Source organism: Pelophylax lessonae (genome assembly GCF_965119305.1).
Source record: "Pelophylax lessonae genome assembly, chromosome: 8".
In the NCBI taxonomy this organism is placed as follows: domain Eukaryota; kingdom Metazoa; phylum Chordata; class Amphibia; order Anura; family Ranidae; genus Pelophylax; species Pelophylax lessonae.
The window spans coordinates 21,662,130-21,683,069 of NC_138775.1; the positions used below are offsets into that span (position 1 = coordinate 21,662,130).

The following is a 20,940-nucleotide window of genomic DNA, read 5'->3' on the forward strand; positions in this document are numbered from 1 at the left end:
CTACAAGAGTCTCTTGTAGTATATAGGATTCCCTGTAATATGTATATAGTAAGGTATATACTCCAGGTAGTTGTCTCTTGTAGCATATATTGGTCCCTGTAATATGTATATAGTAAGGTATATACTCCAGGTAGTAGATGTACTCTCTTGTAGTATATATCGGTCCCTGTAATATGTATATAGACTATATACACATTACAGGGAACACTATATACTACAAGAGAGTACAACTACTACCTGGAGGATATATACCTTACTATATACATATTACAGGGACCAATATATAGTAAGGTATATCCTCCAGGACAGGTAGTTGTCTCTTGTGTCGATCATGCCATGGAGAGAGTTAAAAAAAAGAAAGAATATCAAGCAGCCTGGTAGCTGGGCTGGCTGCCTTACCTTTCACAACAGCTGCACATGGGAGGAGGTGGGTGGAGGCAGAGCCAGTCTTCTAGGCGCGAAGACGGAGAGGAGAGGAGGACGAGCCGACGAGGAGGATCCTCCTCCGCTGTGCATCATGGGTCTGCTCTCAGAACGTCACTGGTTGCTAGATGCCAATCGGGCTGGCCTTAGCAACCAGTGTCTGTGCAGTGCAGACTTGAGCCACGGCCACCGGCGGACAACAACGGGGGGGGGGGGGTCGGCGGACAACGGGGGGGGGCACTAGACCACCAGGTAAACTAAGTAATTTGGATTCTGGAGGACAGTAATTGCCACCATCCATGCGTGTGGGGCCCCTTGGCAAGTGGGGCCCCCGAGCCACCGCCGTGCATTCCCATTGGAAAAGACGGCCCTGTACTTACTTGCCTAGATAACAGGAGCACTACCTTTGTCTAAGCGCTAGAGTGTTAGCATTACAGTTTCCCTTTACTGAAAAATCCTATCCGTGGAGTGGTGGAGGCATACAAAGGGGTAGGTGATGTCACAGCTATCACATGACTGCATTCTTGTATGTTCTTTTTTTTTTTTTTAGATGCTTCTAATTGACCCTGTAATGGATGTAATCAATGGTTATAGTGAAATGCCTATTTCACCTTATGATGCATACCATATTGTGAAGGAAAGTAATGAACACTGTGATGAATTAGACAAAATGTCTATTTTCTATACATGTAAATATGTTTTTTGTACTACTTACTCAAAATGGCTGTTAGCAGATACTCCCTTCCCCATCCCCCCCATTGAGATGGAATCTGTGTGACAAAGATGGCGACTTCACAGAGGACAACACCCAACAAGATAACATTCATGCATATCCTGCAGGACATGATAGGTTACTTCACTCAAGGTGCACTGCAAAAATGGTCTAAGAGCAAATGTTTCCACATTTTAGAGGGCAAATTCTACCAGGCTGAATCACTTGATGGCTTTTTTTTATATTTTGAATATTCTAGTGGTGAAATGTCCTTTACAAGACCTCCCCCTTAACTATTTTTCCAAAATAGAGAAAAAAAAATAATAGAATGCTGAACTAGGAGTTTGCACAGAAATATAAGTTTAACATTTTTTATTGTAACCACGGGTACACTCAATAAACTCAATAACTGGGGACCAGTACATACCTTTTTCAATGGCACTGATGCCCATAGATGGTTGACACAGTGGTGCTTTTGTTTCCCACCTTCCCTCATCGCTGTTGTATATCTCCACAGATGACAATGGGCACTGTTCCGAATTCATTCCACCAATTACCAGAACCTGTTTACCCATGGTGACAGCAGCTGCTCCAGCCCGGGAAGTCGGAAGTGGAGGTAGCAAAGCCCATGTCTGGGATTCCACGTCCAACATTTCCACAGTGTCCAAAGGAAGTCCTGTTTTGCTACATCCCCCCATGACAAGTAAGTGCCCATCTTGGTAGGCTGGTGTGCAGTAAACCCGACAGGTGGGCATCGGAGGGAAGACCTCCCAGTAAAGGGACATGATGGCACTGGAGGCCATTATAGAAACCGGCATTGTATATGAGTAGTAATGTGTTATACTGGCGAGCCAACCAAGAAAAAAGATCCCATTGGTCACCAGCTGAAGCTCCCAAGGAGTTTATAATGTTACTCAACATCTGTTTCTGCTTGGTCAGTAAACTACATATTCAGGCGTGTTCTGTAGTTCTAGCCGATTTTCCAGATGGTTCACAGTCAGAGACTGGTAAATGAACAGCAAAAAATACATCCCCTGCGCTTTCCAGACTGAATAGAGCATTTAGCAGCTGACTCTACATCCACACAGCTTGTTCAGGTTGTTCTCTAGAGAAAAGAGAAAGAAATAGTTGAAACAATCAATGATCTTCAGAAAAAAAAAAACATAAACTTGTCTGGGAAAGTGAAGCAGAAATATTACAAGTCAAAGGCAGTTCTAAATAAATTCTCAATCCAAATTCCATTATTTCATTATTGTATAGATCAGTGATGGCGAACCTTGGCACCCCAGATGTTTTGGAACTACATTTCCCACGATGCTCTACTACACTGCGGAGTTATTGAGCATCATGGGAAATGTAGTTCCAAAACATCTGGGGTGCCAAGGTTCGCCATCACTGGTATAGATACTCTCCAGTGCAATCGCTTGTTAGTTGCTTATACATGACAAGGTCAAATGTTGTGGACAACTGACCATCACACATATGTATATGCACTTGTTGGACACCCCATTTAAAAACCATTAATATGATGTTGGACCTTCCTTTGTGCCTATAAGATTCTCCACTCCTTTGGTAGGTTTTCCACAAGATTTTGAAATGTATCTGTGGGAATTTTTTGCCATTCAGCTAAAAGGAAATATCTGGGGTCAGGTTGGACTTGAAGACACGGCTCTTAGTTGGTGTACCTGTGTGTCCCAAAGATGTTCAGCAAGGTGAAGAATAAGGCGCTCTTCAGGCAAATCAACCTCATCTACCAAAAAAAACTCATAACCGCATGTCTTTATGTACCTGACTTTGTGCATAGACCAGAAAAGAGCATTCCCCACATTGTTATCAAAAGATTGGTAGACAGAATTGTGTCTGTAGCGTAGAGCTGCACGATTAATCGTATGAAAATCGCGATCTCGATTCACCCCCCCTGACGATCTAAACCTGACATATGCTCGATTCTTTGTATAGCTGAACAGCTGTGGAAAAAAAAAAAGCCTCCCAGCAAAAGCCTATCAGCATTAGTCTCCCAGTAACTATAAACAAAATGATTACATTGTATCTTTTCCTTCCCTCTGCCAGGGAGAAAGGAAGTTTAACCTCTTAGGCTCCGTTCACATGTAGGCGTTTTGGGGCGTTTTTGGGGCGTTTTTCTGCTCTAGGATCAGCTCTCAAAACGCCCAACAAGACAAATCCTATTCATTTCAATGGCCCCTGTTCACATCTGAGCGTTTTGACGCTGTATACAAAACGCCCAACGCTCAAAAAAGTACATGAGCTTCTTTTTGGGCAGATTACAGGCGTTTTCCATTGATCTCTATTCAATCTAAAAACGCCTGCACAAAAATCGCGGTAAAAATCGCGGTAAAATCGCGGTAAAAAACGCCGCAAAAATCGCGGTAAAATCGCGGTAAAAAACGCGCGAAAAACGCTACGCTCAGGTGTGAATGTAGCCTTAAAGACTAGATCTTTTTCTGACACTTGTTACTTGCAAGTTAAAATCAGTTTTTTTTTGCTAGAAAAGTACTTAGAACCCCCAAACATTTTATATATTTTTTTAGCAGAGACCCTACAGAATAAAATGGCGATTGTTGTAATATTTTATGTCACACTGTATTTGCGCAGCAGTCTTTCAAACGCAATTAATAGACTTTAATGAATAAAAAAAACAGTAAAGTTATCCCAATTTTTTTTTGTTACACAGAGAATCGTGAGAGAATCGTGATCTTTATTCCAAGCTAAAAAATCGTGATTCTCATTTTGGCCAGAATCGTGCAGCTCTACTGTAGCGCTACTCCAACAGGGACTGCTGACTTTAGCTGGTTTTCCCCCAAACAGTAGAGAGGTCACCATCCACCCAACCAACAGTCCATTAACTCTGACTCCTACAAACTTTCTAGAGGATATCTTTTTGTGATTTATTGCTTGCAGAACCTCTCTAACAGGAGAAAGGGGTTTAGGGAATACTTCAAAACAGTTAGCAATTGGATATGAGAGGACAATCTTGTCCTTTAGCAACTGGTAATATTGGGTCGTCACAGCTGGGGACCATAAAGCAAGTTTCTTTGGCATCTGGTTACCCTGCACCACTGCACATATATTGGTGCCCAGTGCATTTCCAAGAACACTGCATAATACAGGAGAGCACTCTTCTCTAAGCTCATAGTCCAGGACACTGCTGAGGATGGGGAATGGCCAGTATCTGAGACCCTATGAGAGCAGTCTCAGTCCAAGCAACCCCTGGCACTTATATCCCAAAAGCACACAGTGACCAGGAATCAATTCAGGGTCATTACTCACAAGTCCCCAGGACAGTTACCACCTTCCAGCCTCCTCAACACACAACCCAGTGAATGAGACAGTCATTCTCTTGACCAGATCTCTTTGGTGACCTCCAGCAGTCAGTTCCAGAATACTTCCAGGTTCAAGCTCTGAGACTTCACAGAACAGCAACACAGTCCACAGGCTGCTTCAGGGGCAAAAGCCCCCTGAAGCTTAGAAATCTCCTCGCTGAGGATAGACCCTCTCTCCAGGGCTCCAGACTATTTATTAGCTTCCCAACCACCATGTGGACACACGTCCTGTCAGGGAAGTCGTATGCATAGTCATGCAACCAAAGACGTGCACGAAGATGTGCTAATAAGAATTCTTGAGTGACAACTAGAGGTTCTGTGACTCGCGTGCATGCGCATAAGAATTCTTGAGAGACAACTAGACATTCCTAACTTGATAACTTGATAACGTATCTGCGCGCATTAACGTTAGCGTGCGTGAATACTTGCCGCCCTCTTCCCTATTTAAGTCTATGGCTCCATAGACCAGAAGATTGCTGAGTGGTCATCAGCTTCTACTGCCTGTGGCCTGATCCTGTGCTTATTCCTGTTTATACCCAGCCTGTTGCTGACCCAGCTTGTGACCCAAATCTGCCTTTTGCCTACCATTCCGGTTCCTTCTCTGCTCGCCTGATATCGACTCTGGCTTAGCCCTGACTCTTCAGGATCCGATCCTGCACCTCTGCTACTTAGCTGTTACTGACATCTGCCTGTCTGACCACCCAAGATCCTGCAGCCACCTGCTCACCAGCTTGGTTTCTGTCTGCTGTCCTGCACCTGCTGCGGTGTACCTGCACCTGCCTGTTCACCAGTCTGCCTGCTGTTCTGCACCTGTTGGCGTGTACCCGCATCTGCCAGTCCACAAACCTGCTTGGCACCTGCTGCAAGTACCTTCTGTGCAGGATCTCCAACCAGGCACCCATGCCCTGTTATATCCTGTCACCGCTTTCAGGAGAAATAGGACAGGAGGAGTAAGAGAAGGCCCTCCTGTCAGCTCGGCCTCAACCAGGTACGTGGCACCTCCCCAGGGATTGGCTAGGCCCTGATCAATATTTAGACTGGGTATTTGAATTCTCCCTCCCTAAGCTTCAGAAACTTCTTCTAGGGACAGGAGAAAGCAATCAAACTCCAAACCTGTGAAACTCTGAACAGACCAGACCAAACCAAACAATTACTACTCCCTTTTTTGCAGAAGGAGCCAAAAACGAAATGTACCTAGCATCCTGCGCTAGGAGGCTGCTACATGTCTAAAAAGTCTTTGTACGATATGCTGGACTATTACCAGTACCCTTCACTGGAAACACCTGAACTCAATAATTTGAAGGGGTGACCATATACTTTTGCCATTAAATATATCTTTCATTCTGAGCAAATGTCAGAGCTTTCAAATCACTGGAACCTACACACCTCCCAGTTTGTGGTCAACAATATTGACTGTAGGCAACACGCTTTGTCCATGGGCCTAAGCAAAAACAGTCTCAGGTTGGCCTAAATTGGGTGGATCTTGGAAAACTGAAGCAGATCACAAAGATCAAATTGTGACTCAAACGATGACTATGGAAAAGCCTGAATCCTAAGTCTTAAAGTGGTTCCAAATGCAGAAGGTTTTTTTTTACCTTAATGCCTTCTAGGCATTAGGGTAAAAAAACCTTCTGTGTGCAGCAGCAACCCGCCCCCCCCCCCCCCCAGCTCCCCTAATACTTACGTGAACAACATCATGATCAAGAAATGTGCACGAGAGCCTCATTGGCTGAGACAGCAACGGGAGCCATTCACAGCCAGAGAACCAATGAAGAGAGAGAGGGGGCAGGGCCAATCTGCGGCTGTGTGTATGAATGGACATGCAGAACAGCAGCTTGGGAGCGAGCCTGCTTAGGTGCCCCCAGAGCAAGCAGCTTGCATTCGACAGGTGGGAGGGGGCCAGAAGCGCCGGCGGGTGACCTAAGAGGAGGAGGATTACCGTTTAGCAGAGCAGTACCTACATAGGCTTGCACACAGGGTGTGTCAAGTGTGCCTGGGCACACGCTAATCACCCTGTACAGTGCCAATTTCCCCTGCTTCCTGGCACTACCTGTCTTCCCCCTGCAGTGCTGTCAGCTTCTCCCCTCTCCTGCTGGCGGTTGCGGGGGATGTTTTAGGATGGAGAGCGAGGGAAAAGGCCAGTAAATATTAAATTTACCGGCCCCTTGCTTTTCTGAATAAACACAGAGGGGTTGATTTACTAAATGCAAATAAACTGTGCACTTTGCAAAGTGCAATTGCACTCTGCAAGAGCAGTTGATGCAGGATGATGGAAGCTTCACTTAGAAAAGAATCCCCAATCATGTGCAAGGAAAATAAAAAAACTGCATTTTTGCTTGCACATGATTGGATGATGGAAGTCAGCAGAGAATCTGCTCATTTACTAAGCACTGGAGCAATTGCTCTAGAAGAGTGCAATTCTACTTTGTGAAATGCACAGTCTGTTTGCTCTTAGTAAATCAACCCCAGTGAGTGATCTGTACAGGTTGTGTCTGTGTTTATTCTTAACAGTTTGTGAATGAACAGGAAGCCCATTCGTTCACGGTCCAGGGCAGCTGAGGCTGCAGAGAAAGAGGCTGGAGAAGCTCTGCCCTCAGTCCCTTTCTCTGTCTCAAAAGTGAGACATCAAGGGTCTGTTTAGACCCCTGATATTTTACCAAAGCCCCCCAACAGGGCTCCTAAGAAAAATTGTTAAAAAAATAATAAAAAATAAAATTAAAATTGTAAAAAATATTAAAAATAAAAACTACTGACACCAATTTCTGCTTTATTGACACGTCCACTACTCTGCTGATATACAAACATGTGTGTTTGTGCTCTGGGTGCACACCCTAATGCAATAGGCTGCGAACACCAATGGGTAAGTATAACATGTTTATTATTTAAAAAAGAAGAAAAAAAAATAAAAAGCCTTTAATTTTAATTTAAATGATTACATCTGTACAGTATTATTATGAATCATCAAAATACCAGTGGTTAGACTCTTCCTGTGCCACATCCCTCATGAACTATACAAAATTGTTTCCCCTGAATATTGGGACTTTTTAGGCACTTTTATGTTTGATCATACAAATGAAAAAATGTTTATAAAAAATTATATATTTTATTAATACATGTTAATAAAATTGGTTATTACATATACTATACAAAAAATACATGACAATGTTCATACGACACAATGTATACATATTATGATGGACTGCGAATACACCAACTGTGAAAGATGCAATGATGAAGTTGTAACTTCCTCCACCCGACGCGTTTCAGAGCAAAAACTCTCCATCAGGGGTCTTGGAAATGTCACTTAACTAAAAGATAAACATATATATATCAAAACAAATATGCATACATTAGAAAAATCTCCGTAGAGTATTACTATTAGGCTCAGTTCACACTGGGGCGGCTTCAAAGTTGCCCGACTCTGAAGCAGAGCGACTTCAGTGTGGCTTGCAGACGACTTCTCTAATAGAAGTCAATGCAAGCCGCTCCGAAGTCGCCCCCAAGTAGTGCAGGAAGCTTTTTCTAAGTCGGAGCGACTTGAGTCACTTCGATTAGAATGGTTCCATTGCACTGAATAGAGCGCGACTTGTCAGGCGACTAAGTCGCCTGACAAGTCGCCCCGGGACTAAGATTGAGAATTTACAGTCAATCACATGGCATTGCACGTAGACATTACATGTATCCTGTTAAAAACAAAATCTGAAGCTTCTGCTTGTCCACCCAATTATTGACACCCTATATGAGGCTTGTTCATAGGAAAACAATGGTGGGAAGTTGTAATTTTAGAATTTTTACATTTTTAGTGGTAAAACAGCCACAAGTGTGGAAAACAAGTGTCACTGAGACCTGAAAGACTCCTTCCTAAGAAAAAGGAGGTAGACGCATGCATTATAAATCAATTATATCAAAGACTCAACAGAGCTCTATAAAGGAACATGGAGATGTATGGAAGGTCTGTAACATAGAGGACCCTGAAACTCCAAGACCTTAATGAATGTGCTCAGGTTGGATTCAGTTTTAATTCCCTGAAAACTAGTTGTTATCTAACAAAAAAAAAAAATGTGTGTGTGTGTATATATATATATATATATATATATTATTTATTTATGTTAGATAACAACTAGTTTCCAGGGCATTAAATACTTGAATCCACATTCATTATAGTCTTCAGGGTAAGTCAGGTCCTCTATGTTACAGACCTTCCATGCATCTCTATGTTCCTTTATAGAGCTCTGTTGAGTCTTTGATATAATTGATTTATAATGCATGCGTCTACCTCCTTTTTCTTAGGATGCAGTCTTTCAGGTCTCTGTGACACTTGTTTTCTACACTTGTGGCTGTTTTACCACAAAAAATTAAAAAATTTGAAAAATACAACTCCCCGCCATTGTTTTCCTATGAACAAGCCTCATATAGGGTGTCAAAAATTGGGTGGACAATTAGAAGCTTTTGTTTTTAAGAGGATACATGTAATGTTTACGTGCAATGCCATGTGATTGACTGTAAGTTCTCAATCTAATAGTAATACTCTACAGAGATTTTTCTAATGTATGCATTTTTGTTTTGATATATATGTTTATCTTTTAGTTAAGTGACACCTCCCATATCCCTGATGAAGGAGAGTTTTTGCTCTCTGAAACGCGTAGGTTAGAGGAAGTTACAACTTCATCATCGCATCTTTCACAGTTGGTGTATTCGCAGCCCATAGTAATATGTATACATTGTGTCGTGTGAACATTGTCATGTATTTTTTGCATATGTAATAACCAATTTTTTAACATGTATTAATAAAATATATAATTTTTTATAAACATTTTTCATTTGTATGATCAAACATAAAAGTGCCTAAAAAGTCACAAAATTCAGGGGAAACAATTTTGTATAGTATTATTATAAAAGGCTTTATGGTCAACATTATGGGCTGTAGGCAACATGCTTTGACCATGGGTCTGAGCAAAAACAGCGTAAAGCCTAGTATACATGATCAGACAATCTGCAAAAAATACAGCTCTTAAAGCGATCGTACAATCATCTTATGATCCGAAACTATCTGAAAGGACGAAAGAAAAAAACAGCCCAGTTGTAGCAACCAACTAGGCACAAAGGTGGACTTTACGGGCACATAATAGGAAGGATAAACTTGGGCATCAAAAATTATATAAAAAAGACATTTATTGAATTTTATTAAAAACATTATATATAAAAAAACAATGAACCTGACCCAGCGCTGCCTAGCGTTGTATCGTGAAGGTTGGTCCAACATTATGGCCAAACCTGTGTTTATTATTATGTATAATTATAGTTTTGACTTTTACATATATATATGATGTTATGTACTAATATTGTTTTTTTTTTCTGCTTATTCGAAGAACAATTTCATCTGCATTTGATCCTGACGAAGCATACTACGAAACGTGTTGACTTTCAAGCAGACGTATTCTCTCATATTTACGCAATGTTTTTGTAATTCATATTCATGCATGACCATTTTTTGGTCATATACATATACAGTAAACCCCCCTCCATTGCGGGGGTTACGTTCCGGACCCAGCCGCGAAAAGTTAAAATCCGCGAAATAGAAAAACCCTATTAAAATGCATTGTAGGCATGTTTTTTTTTACTGTCACTGTACGTGTAAAAGCATTTTAAGGTCTTTAAACACACTTTTAAAACAATAGAAACTCATTTAAATACATAAAAGATACTGAAAGACAGAGCAAGAGCTATGGAAAACACAAAAATATTTCATTTTTAATGATTTATATAGTAAAATAACATTACAAAAAAAACGCAATATACCGGGACCGCAAAAACTGAACCGCGATGGAGCGGGGGTTTACTGTATCTATATGTGGGATGAACTAGAACTTCATTTTGGGTCAGGTTAATTTTTTTAATTTTTATATATAATATTTTTAATAAAATTCAATAAATGTCTTTTTTATATAATTTTTGATGTCCAAGGCTATCCTATTATGTGCTCGTAAAGTCCACCTTTGTGCCTAGTTGGTTCCTACAACTGGGCTGTTTTTTTCTTTAGTCTGTTTTCTGGATAATGGCACGCTCTTGGTAGCTCAATTTTTTTTTTTTTGGTATCTGAAAGGACGATTTTCGTTTAATCAGTACAGTTTTCGAGCAAGACCACACATGCTCCAAAACAAAAGAAAACATTACATTACAATACAATACATTCCATCACTTCTTAAGTTGCGTGCGGTAATCCTAGCCGGGTGGCATCTCTTACGCCCCATGGTACTTCGCTGCAGGAGCGCCAGTGCATGCGGTAATCCTAGCCGGGTGGCATCTTACGCCCCCAGGGTAGGCAGCTGCAGGAGTGCCAGTGCGTGCTTTAGGAGCGCGTGGAGTGCGTGCGGTAATCCTAGCTGGGTGGCATCTCTTACGCCCCATGGCAGTTCATTGCAGGAGCCCAACTGCGTGCTTTAATGCTAGCCTGGTGGCAACTCTTACGTCCCATTACCCAGGGGAGGTAGCTGCAGAGGTGCGATTGCATGCAGTAATCTCCTGGTCAGTGTGTGGTAATCCTAGCCGGGTAGCATCTCTTACGCCCCATGGCCAAGGGTAGGCCACTGCAGGAGCGCAAGTGCGTGCGGTAATCCTAGCCGGGTGGAATCTTACGCCCCTAGGGTAGGCAGCTGCAGGAGTGCCAGTGCGTGCTTTAGGAGCGCGTGGAGTGCGTGCGGTAATCCTAGCTGGGTGGCATCTCTTACGCCCCATGGCAGTTCATTGCAGGAGCCCAACTGCGTGCTTTAATGCTAGCCTGGTGGCAACTCTTACGTCCCATTACCCAGGGGAGGTAGCTGCAGAGGTGCGATTGCATGCAGTAATCTCCTGGTCAGTGTGTGGTAATCCTAGCCGGGTAGCATCTCTTACGCCCCATGGCCAAGGGTAGGCCACTGCAGGAGCGCAAGTCTGTGCGGTAATCCTAGCCGAGTGGCATCTTATGCCCCGTGGCCCAGGGTAGGCCGCTTTAGGAGCGCAAGGAGTGCGTGCGGTAATCCTAGCTGAGTGGCATCTCTTACGCCCCATGGCAGTTCATTGCAGCAGCATGACTGCGTGCTTTAATGCTAGCCTTGTGGCAACTCTTACGTCCCATTACCCAGGGGAGGTAGCTGCAGAGGTGCCATTGCATGCGGTAATCTCCTGGTCAGTGTGTGGTAATCCTAGCCGGGTAGCATCTCTTACGCCCCATGGCCAAGGGTAGGCCACTGCAGGAGCGCAAATGCATGCGGTAATCCTAGCCGGGTGGCATCTTACGCCCCCAGGGTAGGCAGCTGTAGGATCGCAAGTGCGTGTGGTAATCCTAGCCGAGTGGCATCTTACGCCCCATGGCCCAGGGTAGGCCGCTTCAGGAGCGCGAGGAGTGCGTGCGGTAATCCTAGCTGGGTGGCATCTCTTACTCCCCATAGCAGTTCATTGCAGGAGCACGACTGCGTGCTTTAATGCTAGCCTGGTGGCAACTCTCACGTCCCATTACCCAGGGGAGGTAGCTGCAGAGGTGCGATTGCATGAGGTAATCTCCTGGTCAGTGTGTGGTAATCCTAGCCGGGTAGCATCTCTTACGCCCCATGGCCAAGGGTAGGCCTCTGCAGGAGTGCAAGTGCGTGCGGTAATCCTAGCCAGGTGGCATCTCCTAAGTTGTACGAGAATACGAGTTGTGGGAGAATTTTGGTAAGTTGAGTAACCTCTTTATTAGGCTTGCCAAAATTGCGTGAATCTTGGAAAACTGAATGGAGGCTCACAAAGACCAAATCATAACTGAACCTCTGGAAAAGCCTGAATCCTACGTGTTAAATTATTACATTTAGACAGGATTATTATGAACGGCTTATGATTCCCCCTTATTTAATTTTATTTCTTTTGACAAAGTCTGATTCTTCACCCTTATCTACCCAACACCAATGCATGAGACTTATCAGAGATGATGACAGCGAATACTCTTCTCCTTTCATCCCATTCAGCAGCGACTACAGACATTCTCATTGTCAGTGGAACAGAAATGTCAGCCGATCTGCAAAGGATGATGGGAGTTCAATACAAACAAGGTTTATACCTAATTTTGCACAGCAAAGTTTAAAAATAACCAGAGCTTTTACTGGCGCATTTTTATAGACCTAATGGATGTTTTTTTTTTTTTTCTTTTCCCTTGACTTTACATTGAATGGACGAGGTTTTATCTACTCTCAAACTTGACATAAACAAGTCCCCTGAATTCCAAACGTTTCGTGTGCAAGCTCCAGGCATAGCCTTCTCCTTCTGCGCCTGGTTTAGTAAAAAGTTAAGTGCCACAGTATATCATGTCTCTGTCCTTAAGCGTCATGTATTACCAGCACAAGGGACAGAAAATCCTTCCCCTATTAGCTTCTGAGCCTTACTGCAACACTTACTTTAAGTTGTTTTCATGGTGCATTATTTAGGTAACACAAGTCTCTCCGTTCCCGGAACTTGGTTTCTTAATAAATTATTTAATGTCTGAGATACTCCTCACTGACTGCCATCTTATCGCCTACCTAGCCTAAGAATCGCTCTGGGGCTTGCAAACCTGTGCTTGCACTTTTTTAGGAAGGATGCATTGTACCTAAGGTCCGTCACTTCAAGAGCTAACAGATGTTAAAGCGCAAGGTAAGCGGATAATGTACTTATTGCTGTTGATGTTAGGCAGTAATTAAAGGGGTGTTCTACTTTCGTGAAGGCTGTAAGAAACCCCTCTTCTTGAGTAGTGCTGGAGTTAGGTAGCAGGGTCTAAGGCCGTTTAAGGGTTGGGGCAGTGAGGCTGATCAACTGGGTCTAGAGGTGGACTGGGCACAGCAGGTTAGCGCCAGCTCCCAAGTGAAAGGGGTTCCAATTTCAGAATTAAGTGGAGATAGAGAAGCCCTTTATTGGCTACTGGCATCTATATAATGTTACAGGTATAGGCAGGACCATCTTTAATATTGATTGGACCTGAACAAACATTTTCTAGGGCCCCATCATTACACAGGACCCCCTCCAACATACTACCCCCATTTTTACATAGGACCCCCTCCTCCATATTACCCCCCCCCCTCATTATACAGCACCCTCTCCCCCATACTAGCCCGATCATTACAGGGGACCCCCTCCACCATACTACCCCTATTGCAAAGGACCCCTCCCCATACTACCCCCATTATTACACAAGACCCCTCCCCCATACTACCCCCATCATAACACAGGACCCCCCTCCTCCCTACTACCCCCATCATTACACAGGACCCCCTCCTCCATACTACCCCCATTTTTACACAGGACCCCCTCCCACATACTACCCCCATTTTTACACAGGACCCCCTCCTCCATACAACCCCTATCATTACACAGCACCCCCTCCCCCATACTACCCCCATCATTACACAGGACCCCCTCCTCCATACTACCCCCATTTTTACACAGGACCCCCTACCACATACTACCCTCCATTTTTACACAGGACCCCCTCCCGCATACTACCCCCATTATTACACAGGACCCCCTCTTGCTTACTACCCCCCTCATTATACAGCACCCTCTCCCCCATACTAGCCCTGTCATTACAGGGGACCCCCTCCACCATACTACCCCTATTGCAAAGGACCCCTCCCCATACTACCCCTATTATTACACAAGACCCCTCCCCCATACTACCCCCCATCATAACACAGGACCCCCCTCCTCCCTATTACCCCCATCATTACACAGGACCCCCTCCTCAATACTAGCCTCATCATTACAGGGAACCCCCTCCACCATACTACCCCTATTGCAAAGGACCCCTCCCCATACTACCACCATTACACAGGACCTCCTTCCCCATAATTCCCCCATTATTATACAGGACCCTTCCCCCCTGTAACGCTCCTGCGTTTTATGTATGATGTGGATTTACAGCTGCAGAAATATTCCACTTCAGTAGTCATGTAGAGAAACGCTGAGACACCAATCCCAACTCCCAAAGACTCATCATGTGTGGATGATCTCAATTCAGCAAGTAAATACACACACTCAGTAAGAAGTTCCTGGAGTGATCTATGTATATAGTAGTATAGAGGTGAGTATAGGCTGAAAAGACAGGTTGAGTTGAGACGATAGGTGACAGACACTTGAGAGGAATGTTCTTGAGAATGAGATAGTAACAGGTGGGATGCAGATAGGTTAGCAATTATGTATGGTAGTAGATGATAGGATAGCAGATGACATACAGGAGAGACTAACCCAGTGCAAGAGCAGATGATAGTAGGCTCAAGAGCTAGCAATCTAGATAGTGCAGATGTAGTAACAGTCCTTAGTATGCAGAGCTAGACAGTGTAAGCTTTAGTATGAAGGTTATTGAGGTTTCCCCTGTGGGGTACTTATCACTAGTAGCAATGTAGCAGAGGAGAGGTTCGACAAGAGCGGATGATCCGGTAGCGGGATACAGGGAACAGCGCAGCGTGGTTCCGACAGCGAGGTATGCTTGCAAGCATGAGAGCTTCAAGACAGGTTAGCATCAAGGCACATCTAGGCACACAGCAGGTTGAACGAACACATGTGAGTGAGAGCTGGTGATTTAAATAGCTGTTCAGTCCGGCGCTCAGTGATGATGTCAGCACTCTTAAAGGGAAACACACCTATATGTGCTTCATCTATCTAGGTAGATGGAAAGCACCCGGAAATGATGTGATAGGAGGCACTGAGAGTGCCAGAACCTTACACCCCCCCACTACCCCCATTATTACACAGGACCCTTCCCCCATACTACCCCAATCATTACACAGGTCCCCCTCCCCCATACTGGACCCTTAATTACAGGGGACCCCCTCCACCATATTACCCCTATTGCAAAGGACCACTCAGTCAGGACAGATGAGTAGGGAAAAAAATCTCAGTAGCCTCCACCTGTAAAACCATTCCTGTTTTGGGGGTCATCCAATTGTTGCCCATCTAGTGCACCTGTTAATTTCATTAACACCAAAGCAGTTGAAACTGATTAACAACCCCCTCTGCTACTTAACTGACCAGATCAATATCCCAGGAGTTTTATTGGCTTAATGCTATACTTGATTAAACATTGTTCTTTTCATTTATTTGAGCAGTGTATATCTAAAATCACATACAAGCTGTTACATGTTAATCTCATTTCAATATTTGTTTTTGAGATTTTTAAATCTACATTAAAATAATACTTGGTGATCCTGCCATTAAAGTCCTTGTTCGAGCACTTTCTGTTATGGGGTGACAACTGTCTCACAATTGGAGACACTTATACTTTGGGCTCTTTCACACGGTCCACCTCAGTAGGCGGATCCGTGCTGCTCAGCGGGGATCGATCCGCGATCCCCGCTGAGCCGGCGGATGACAGCTCCGTCTCCGCTTGCAGTGCGGAGAGGGAGGTGTCACAGCCCCCGCTGCTCTCTATGGGGGATCGGATGAGAGCGGACCGCCTGTCCGCTCTCATCCGATCCGATCCGATCCCCAGGACGGATGGAAAATAGGGTTTCCATCCGTCCGGATTTCACGGAGAGGATCGGATGCGGATGGCAGCGGGTGTCAGCAGACATATCACCACTGACATCCGCTGCTCCATAGGGCTGAATGGGGCATCCGATCAGATCCGCCTAAAAAACTGACAGGCGGATCTGATCGGATCGCTCGTGTGAAAGAGCCCTTACACTCACTTATAACTTCCATTAAGGGCACATGTGATAAGGTGACTGGAGGAAAACAGCAGCACTAAATGCAAAAAAAAACTGAAAACAGTATTTTATGGGAAAAATGTTAATGATACCCAGCACATTGGGAAGCCAAATGCTATCTCCTGCTAGAGTTCTGCTTAATGTGTAGATTTCTATAACTGGATATGAATTCACCTATTTTTAGTCTGTAAAATTACAGCAAATAAAATGATTTGGAGGCCTCGGATGGCTCCGGATCTTTTTTTGGAATCTGAAGTTTTCTGTCCTAGAAATGTGGATTCGATTGATCCTCAGGGACTGACACAGATCAGGATTCCTGGCAAACATAATTTGTGAATTGTATGATTCTTCACAGGTGACAAATATCCGTATACACATATTCAGTTAAATTAAAAATGAAAATTTTTGAATAAAATAATAAGAATGAGGAGGCAAATAGAAAGAAACACCTGACAGAATTTCTAAATAAGACTGGGGAGGCAGATTTAGAGAAACACCTGACAGAGATTCTAAAGAAGGGGCCTCCAAACTTTTCGAACAAAGAGCCAGTTCACCATCCATCATAATGTTTGTACAAAGGACTGTGGTCAGTAAGTAAAAAATCATAAGAAAAAATTCCCCGGTGTCGATGGTCAGTGGGAGTAATAAATGCCCCGGTGTCGATGGTCAGTGGGAGTAATAAATGCCCCGGTGTCAGTGGGATTATGAAAAATGCCCCAAGGTCAATGGTCAGTAGGAGTAAATTATGCCCCTTTGGTGGTCAATAGGAGTAACAAATGTCCAGGCATCAGTCAGAGTATTAAATGCCCTGATATCAGTGGTCACTGGGCGTAATAAATGCCCCATTACCATGAGAGTAATTAATGCCCTCTGTATTAGTGGTCAGTGGGTAATAGGGGCCATTTCTGTCATTGGTGTTCAGTGGTTAAAGTATACTGCTCATTGTTGGTGGTCAGTGAACAGAATTTAGCCCCATTATTAGTAATCAGTGGGAGAAATTTACCCCCATCATGAGTGGTCAGTAGGAGGAATGTAGCCCCCATCATAAGTGGTCAGTAGGAGTAAATTATGCCCCTGTGTTGGTGGTTAGTAGGAGTAAAAAATGACCAGGCATCAGTCAGAGTAATAAATGCCCTGATATCAGTGGTCACTTGGCGTAATAAATGCCCCATTACCATGAGAGTAATTAATGCCCCCTGTATTAGTGGTCAGTGGGAAATAGGGGCTGTCTTTGGTGTTCAGTGGTCAAAGTCTACTGCTCATTGTTGGTGGTCAGTGAACAGAATTTAGCCCCATTATTATTAATCAGTAGGAGGAATGTAGCCCAATCATTGTGGTCAGTAGGAGGAATGTAGCCCCATCATTAGTGGTCAGTAGGAGGAATGTAGCCCCATCATTAGTGGTCAGTAAATTATGCCCCTGTGTTGGTGGTTAGTAGGAGTAAAAAAATGACCAGGCATCAGTCGGAGTAATAAATGCTCTGACATAAGTGGTCACTGGGAGTAATAAATGCCACATCACCATTAGAAGTAATAAATGCCCCCTGTTTTAGTGATCAGTGGGTTGAATGGTGCCATTGCTGTCATTGGTGTTTGGTAGTCAAAGTATACTGCTTATCGTTGGTGGTCAGTGAACAGAATTTAGCCCCATTATTAGTAATCAGTGGAAGAAATATATCCCCATCATTAATGGTCAGTAAGAGGAATGTAGCCCCATCATTAGTGGCCAGTAGGAGGAATGTAGCCCCATCATTAGTGGTCAGTAGGAGGAATGTATCCCCATCATTAGTGGCCAGTAGGAGGAATGTAGCCCCATCATTAGTGGTCAGTAGGAGGAATGTAGCCCCATCATTAGTGGTCAGTAGGAGGAATGTATCCCCATTATAAGTGGCCAGTAGGAGGAATGTAGCCCCATCATTAGTGGTCAGTAGGAGTAAATGATGCCCCTGTTTTGGGGATTAGTAGGAGTAAAAAATGTCCAGGCATCAGTCTGAGTAATAAATGTCCTGACATCAGTGGTCACTGGGAGTAATAAATGCCCCATCACCATTAGGAGTAATAAATGCCCCCTGTATTAGTGGCCAGTTCAGGCGTTAGTCTGATGCCATTCACACCACTGACCAAAAATGATGAGTCTAAATTCCTACCCCTGATCACTAATCATGGGCATCATTGGTGTTCAGTGGTCAAAGTATACTGCACATCATTGGTGGTCAGTGAACAGAATTTAGTAACTTCATTAGTGGTCAGAGGTAGGAACGTAGCCTTACCTCTATTGGTCAGTGGAGTGAATTTAGCTTCATCATTATTGTTCAGTTGAGTGAATGTAGCCCTGTGATTGGTCAAAAATGTTGATAATTGATAGTCTTATTTAGATCCAAAGTAGTTTCAAGGTGCCACATCCCTATGTATTCATATAAATAAGGTAAATTAGTGGCCTGGGATTTTTACTGCCACCAAGAATACAAGCAACTGTATTAAACGTCACAACATTTATTAATACAATTTCTTAAAATAGACAATGGCCTGCAACATATTAAAAGACAACACGAGAAAATATACATAGACTCAAAACCACCACATATACAGTACATTTTCAATGCTTAAAGTTTACTAACAAAAAAAAGAAAGTGGGGGAAAATGTTGCCCCATCAATGGTGGTCAGTGGAAGGAACAAATGTTTTGGTGTCAGTGGGATTTAAAAATATGCCCCATGGTTAGTGGTCAGCAGAAGTAAAAATACCTCTATGTTGGTAGTCAGTAGGAGTGAAAAATGTCAGACATCAGGTTGTCCGGAGCTAGTGGTCATTTGGAGTAATAATGACCCATTACCAGTAGGGACAGTAAAAGTCACAGCATTAGTGGTCAGTGGACGGAATGGTGCTCCATCATTGAGGTTCAGTGGTCAAAGTATACTCCCTATCATTGGTGGTCAGTGGAAGGAATGTAGACCCATAATTGATAGTTATTGGGAGGATTGTAGCCCCATCATTGGTGGTCAGTGGATGGAATTTAGCTCCATCATTAGTTGGATGGATGAATCCCCATTATTATTGGTAAGTGGGGCAAATGTAGCCTCATTATTGGTGGTCAGTGGGAAAAACATACCCCATTGTGAAGGAATGTAGCTCTAACAATTGTTCTCTGTAGCATAAATGTAGCCACATCATTGGCTGTCAGTGGAAGGAATGTAGTCCTACCATTGGTTGTCAGAAGGAGAATTGTAGCCCCATCATTGGTGATCAATGGAAGGAATTAGCCCTATCATTATTGGTCAGTAAGAGGAAAGTAGCCTATTATTGGTGGTTGGTGGAAGAAATGTAGCCCCATCATTAGTGGTCAGTAGGAGGAATGTAGCCCCATCATTAGTGGTCAGTAGGAGGAATGTAGCCCCATCATTAGTGGTCAGTAGGAGGAATATAGCCCCATCATTAGTGGTCAGCAGGAGGAATGTAGCCCCATCATTAGTGGTCAGTAGGAGGAATGTAGCCCCATCATTAGTGGTCAGTAGGAGGAATGTAGCCCCATCATTAGTGGTCAGCAGGAGGAATGTAGCCCCATCATTAGTGGTCAGCAGGAGGAATGTAGCCCCATCATTAGTGGTCAGCAGGAGGAATGTAGCCCCATCGTTGGTGTTGAATGTAAGCAATGTAGCCACATCATTGGTTGTCAGTGGAAGGAATGTAGCCCTATCATTGGTGGTCAGAAGGAGAATTGTAGCCCCATCATTGGTGATCAATGGAAGGAAAGTAGCCCTATCATTATTGGTCAGTAAGAGGAAAGTAGCCTATTATTGGTGGTCGGTGGAAGAAATGTAGCCCCATCATTAGTGGTCAGCAGGAGGAATGTAGCCCCATAGTTGGTGTTGAATGGAAGGAATGTAGCCCCATCATTAGTGGTCAGTAGGAGGAATGTAGCCCCATCATTAGTGGTCAGTAGGAGGAATGTAGTCCCATCATTAGTGGTCAGTAGGAGGAATGTAGCCCCATCATTAGTGGTCAGTAGGAGGAATGTAGTCCCATCATTAGTGGTCAGTAGGAGGAATGTAGTCCCATCATTAGTGGTCAGTAGGAGGAATGTAGCCCCATCATTAGTGGTCAGTAGGAGGAATGTAGTCCCATCATTAGTGGTCAGTAGGAGGAATGTAGCCCCATCATTAGTGGTCAGTAGGAGGAATGTAGCCCCATCATTAGTGGTCAGTAGGAGGAATGTAGTCCCATCATTAGTGGTCAGTAGGAGGAATGTAGCCCCATCATTAGTGGTCAGTAGGAGGAATGTAGTCCCATCATTAGTGGTCAGTAGGAGGAATGTAGCCCCATCGTTGGTGTTGAATGGAAGGAATGTAGCTCTATCACAGGCGGTCAGTTAACTTTCGTGCAAGGAGGACCTTATAATTGCAGGTGCTGGCTATTAACAACCAGTGGTTTGGTGATACCTGTTCTAAGTTCTAGTTTCTAGTTCTAGTTTTTGTTGGTTGAGCTTTAAATTGACTGGTTGTTATAGGAAGTGCCAATTCTCCTCCATCTTCTAAGCCAGGGGTCTTCAAACTATGGCTCTCCAATTATAGATAAAAAAAGAAAGATTTTGGGACTTTATATGAGGTGCTTATGAAAAATCCCTATTAAGGTCAAAAATGGGGGAAGGGGGGAGGGAAAAAAGTTAAAACTATAAAATAAAGTATGTAGGGGGGATAAGTTGGGTATAGAAATAATAAAAAGGAAAAATAACATATTCATGCAAAGTTGCCATGATAATAGCAACTAGATATATATGTAAGC

General features: G+C 43.6%; 1 protein-coding gene across 5 annotated transcripts in view; it reads right to left on the bottom strand.

Moving 5' to 3' along the window:
- Positions 1-20,940, bottom strand: part of KLHDC8B (kelch domain containing 8B) — a 298,070-nt gene that overhangs the window by 197,891 nt on the left and 79,239 nt on the right. For all 5 annotated transcript variants that reach the window (XM_082265387.1, XM_082265385.1, XM_082265384.1 and 2 more), the window contains one exon: positions 1,563-2,240. In XM_082265387.1, coding sequence (XP_082121513.1) covers positions 1,563-1,953 — 391 coding nt within the window. In that variant the 5' untranslated portion in view covers positions 1,954-2,240. The remainder of the gene's footprint in view (positions 1-1,562; positions 2,241-20,940) is intronic.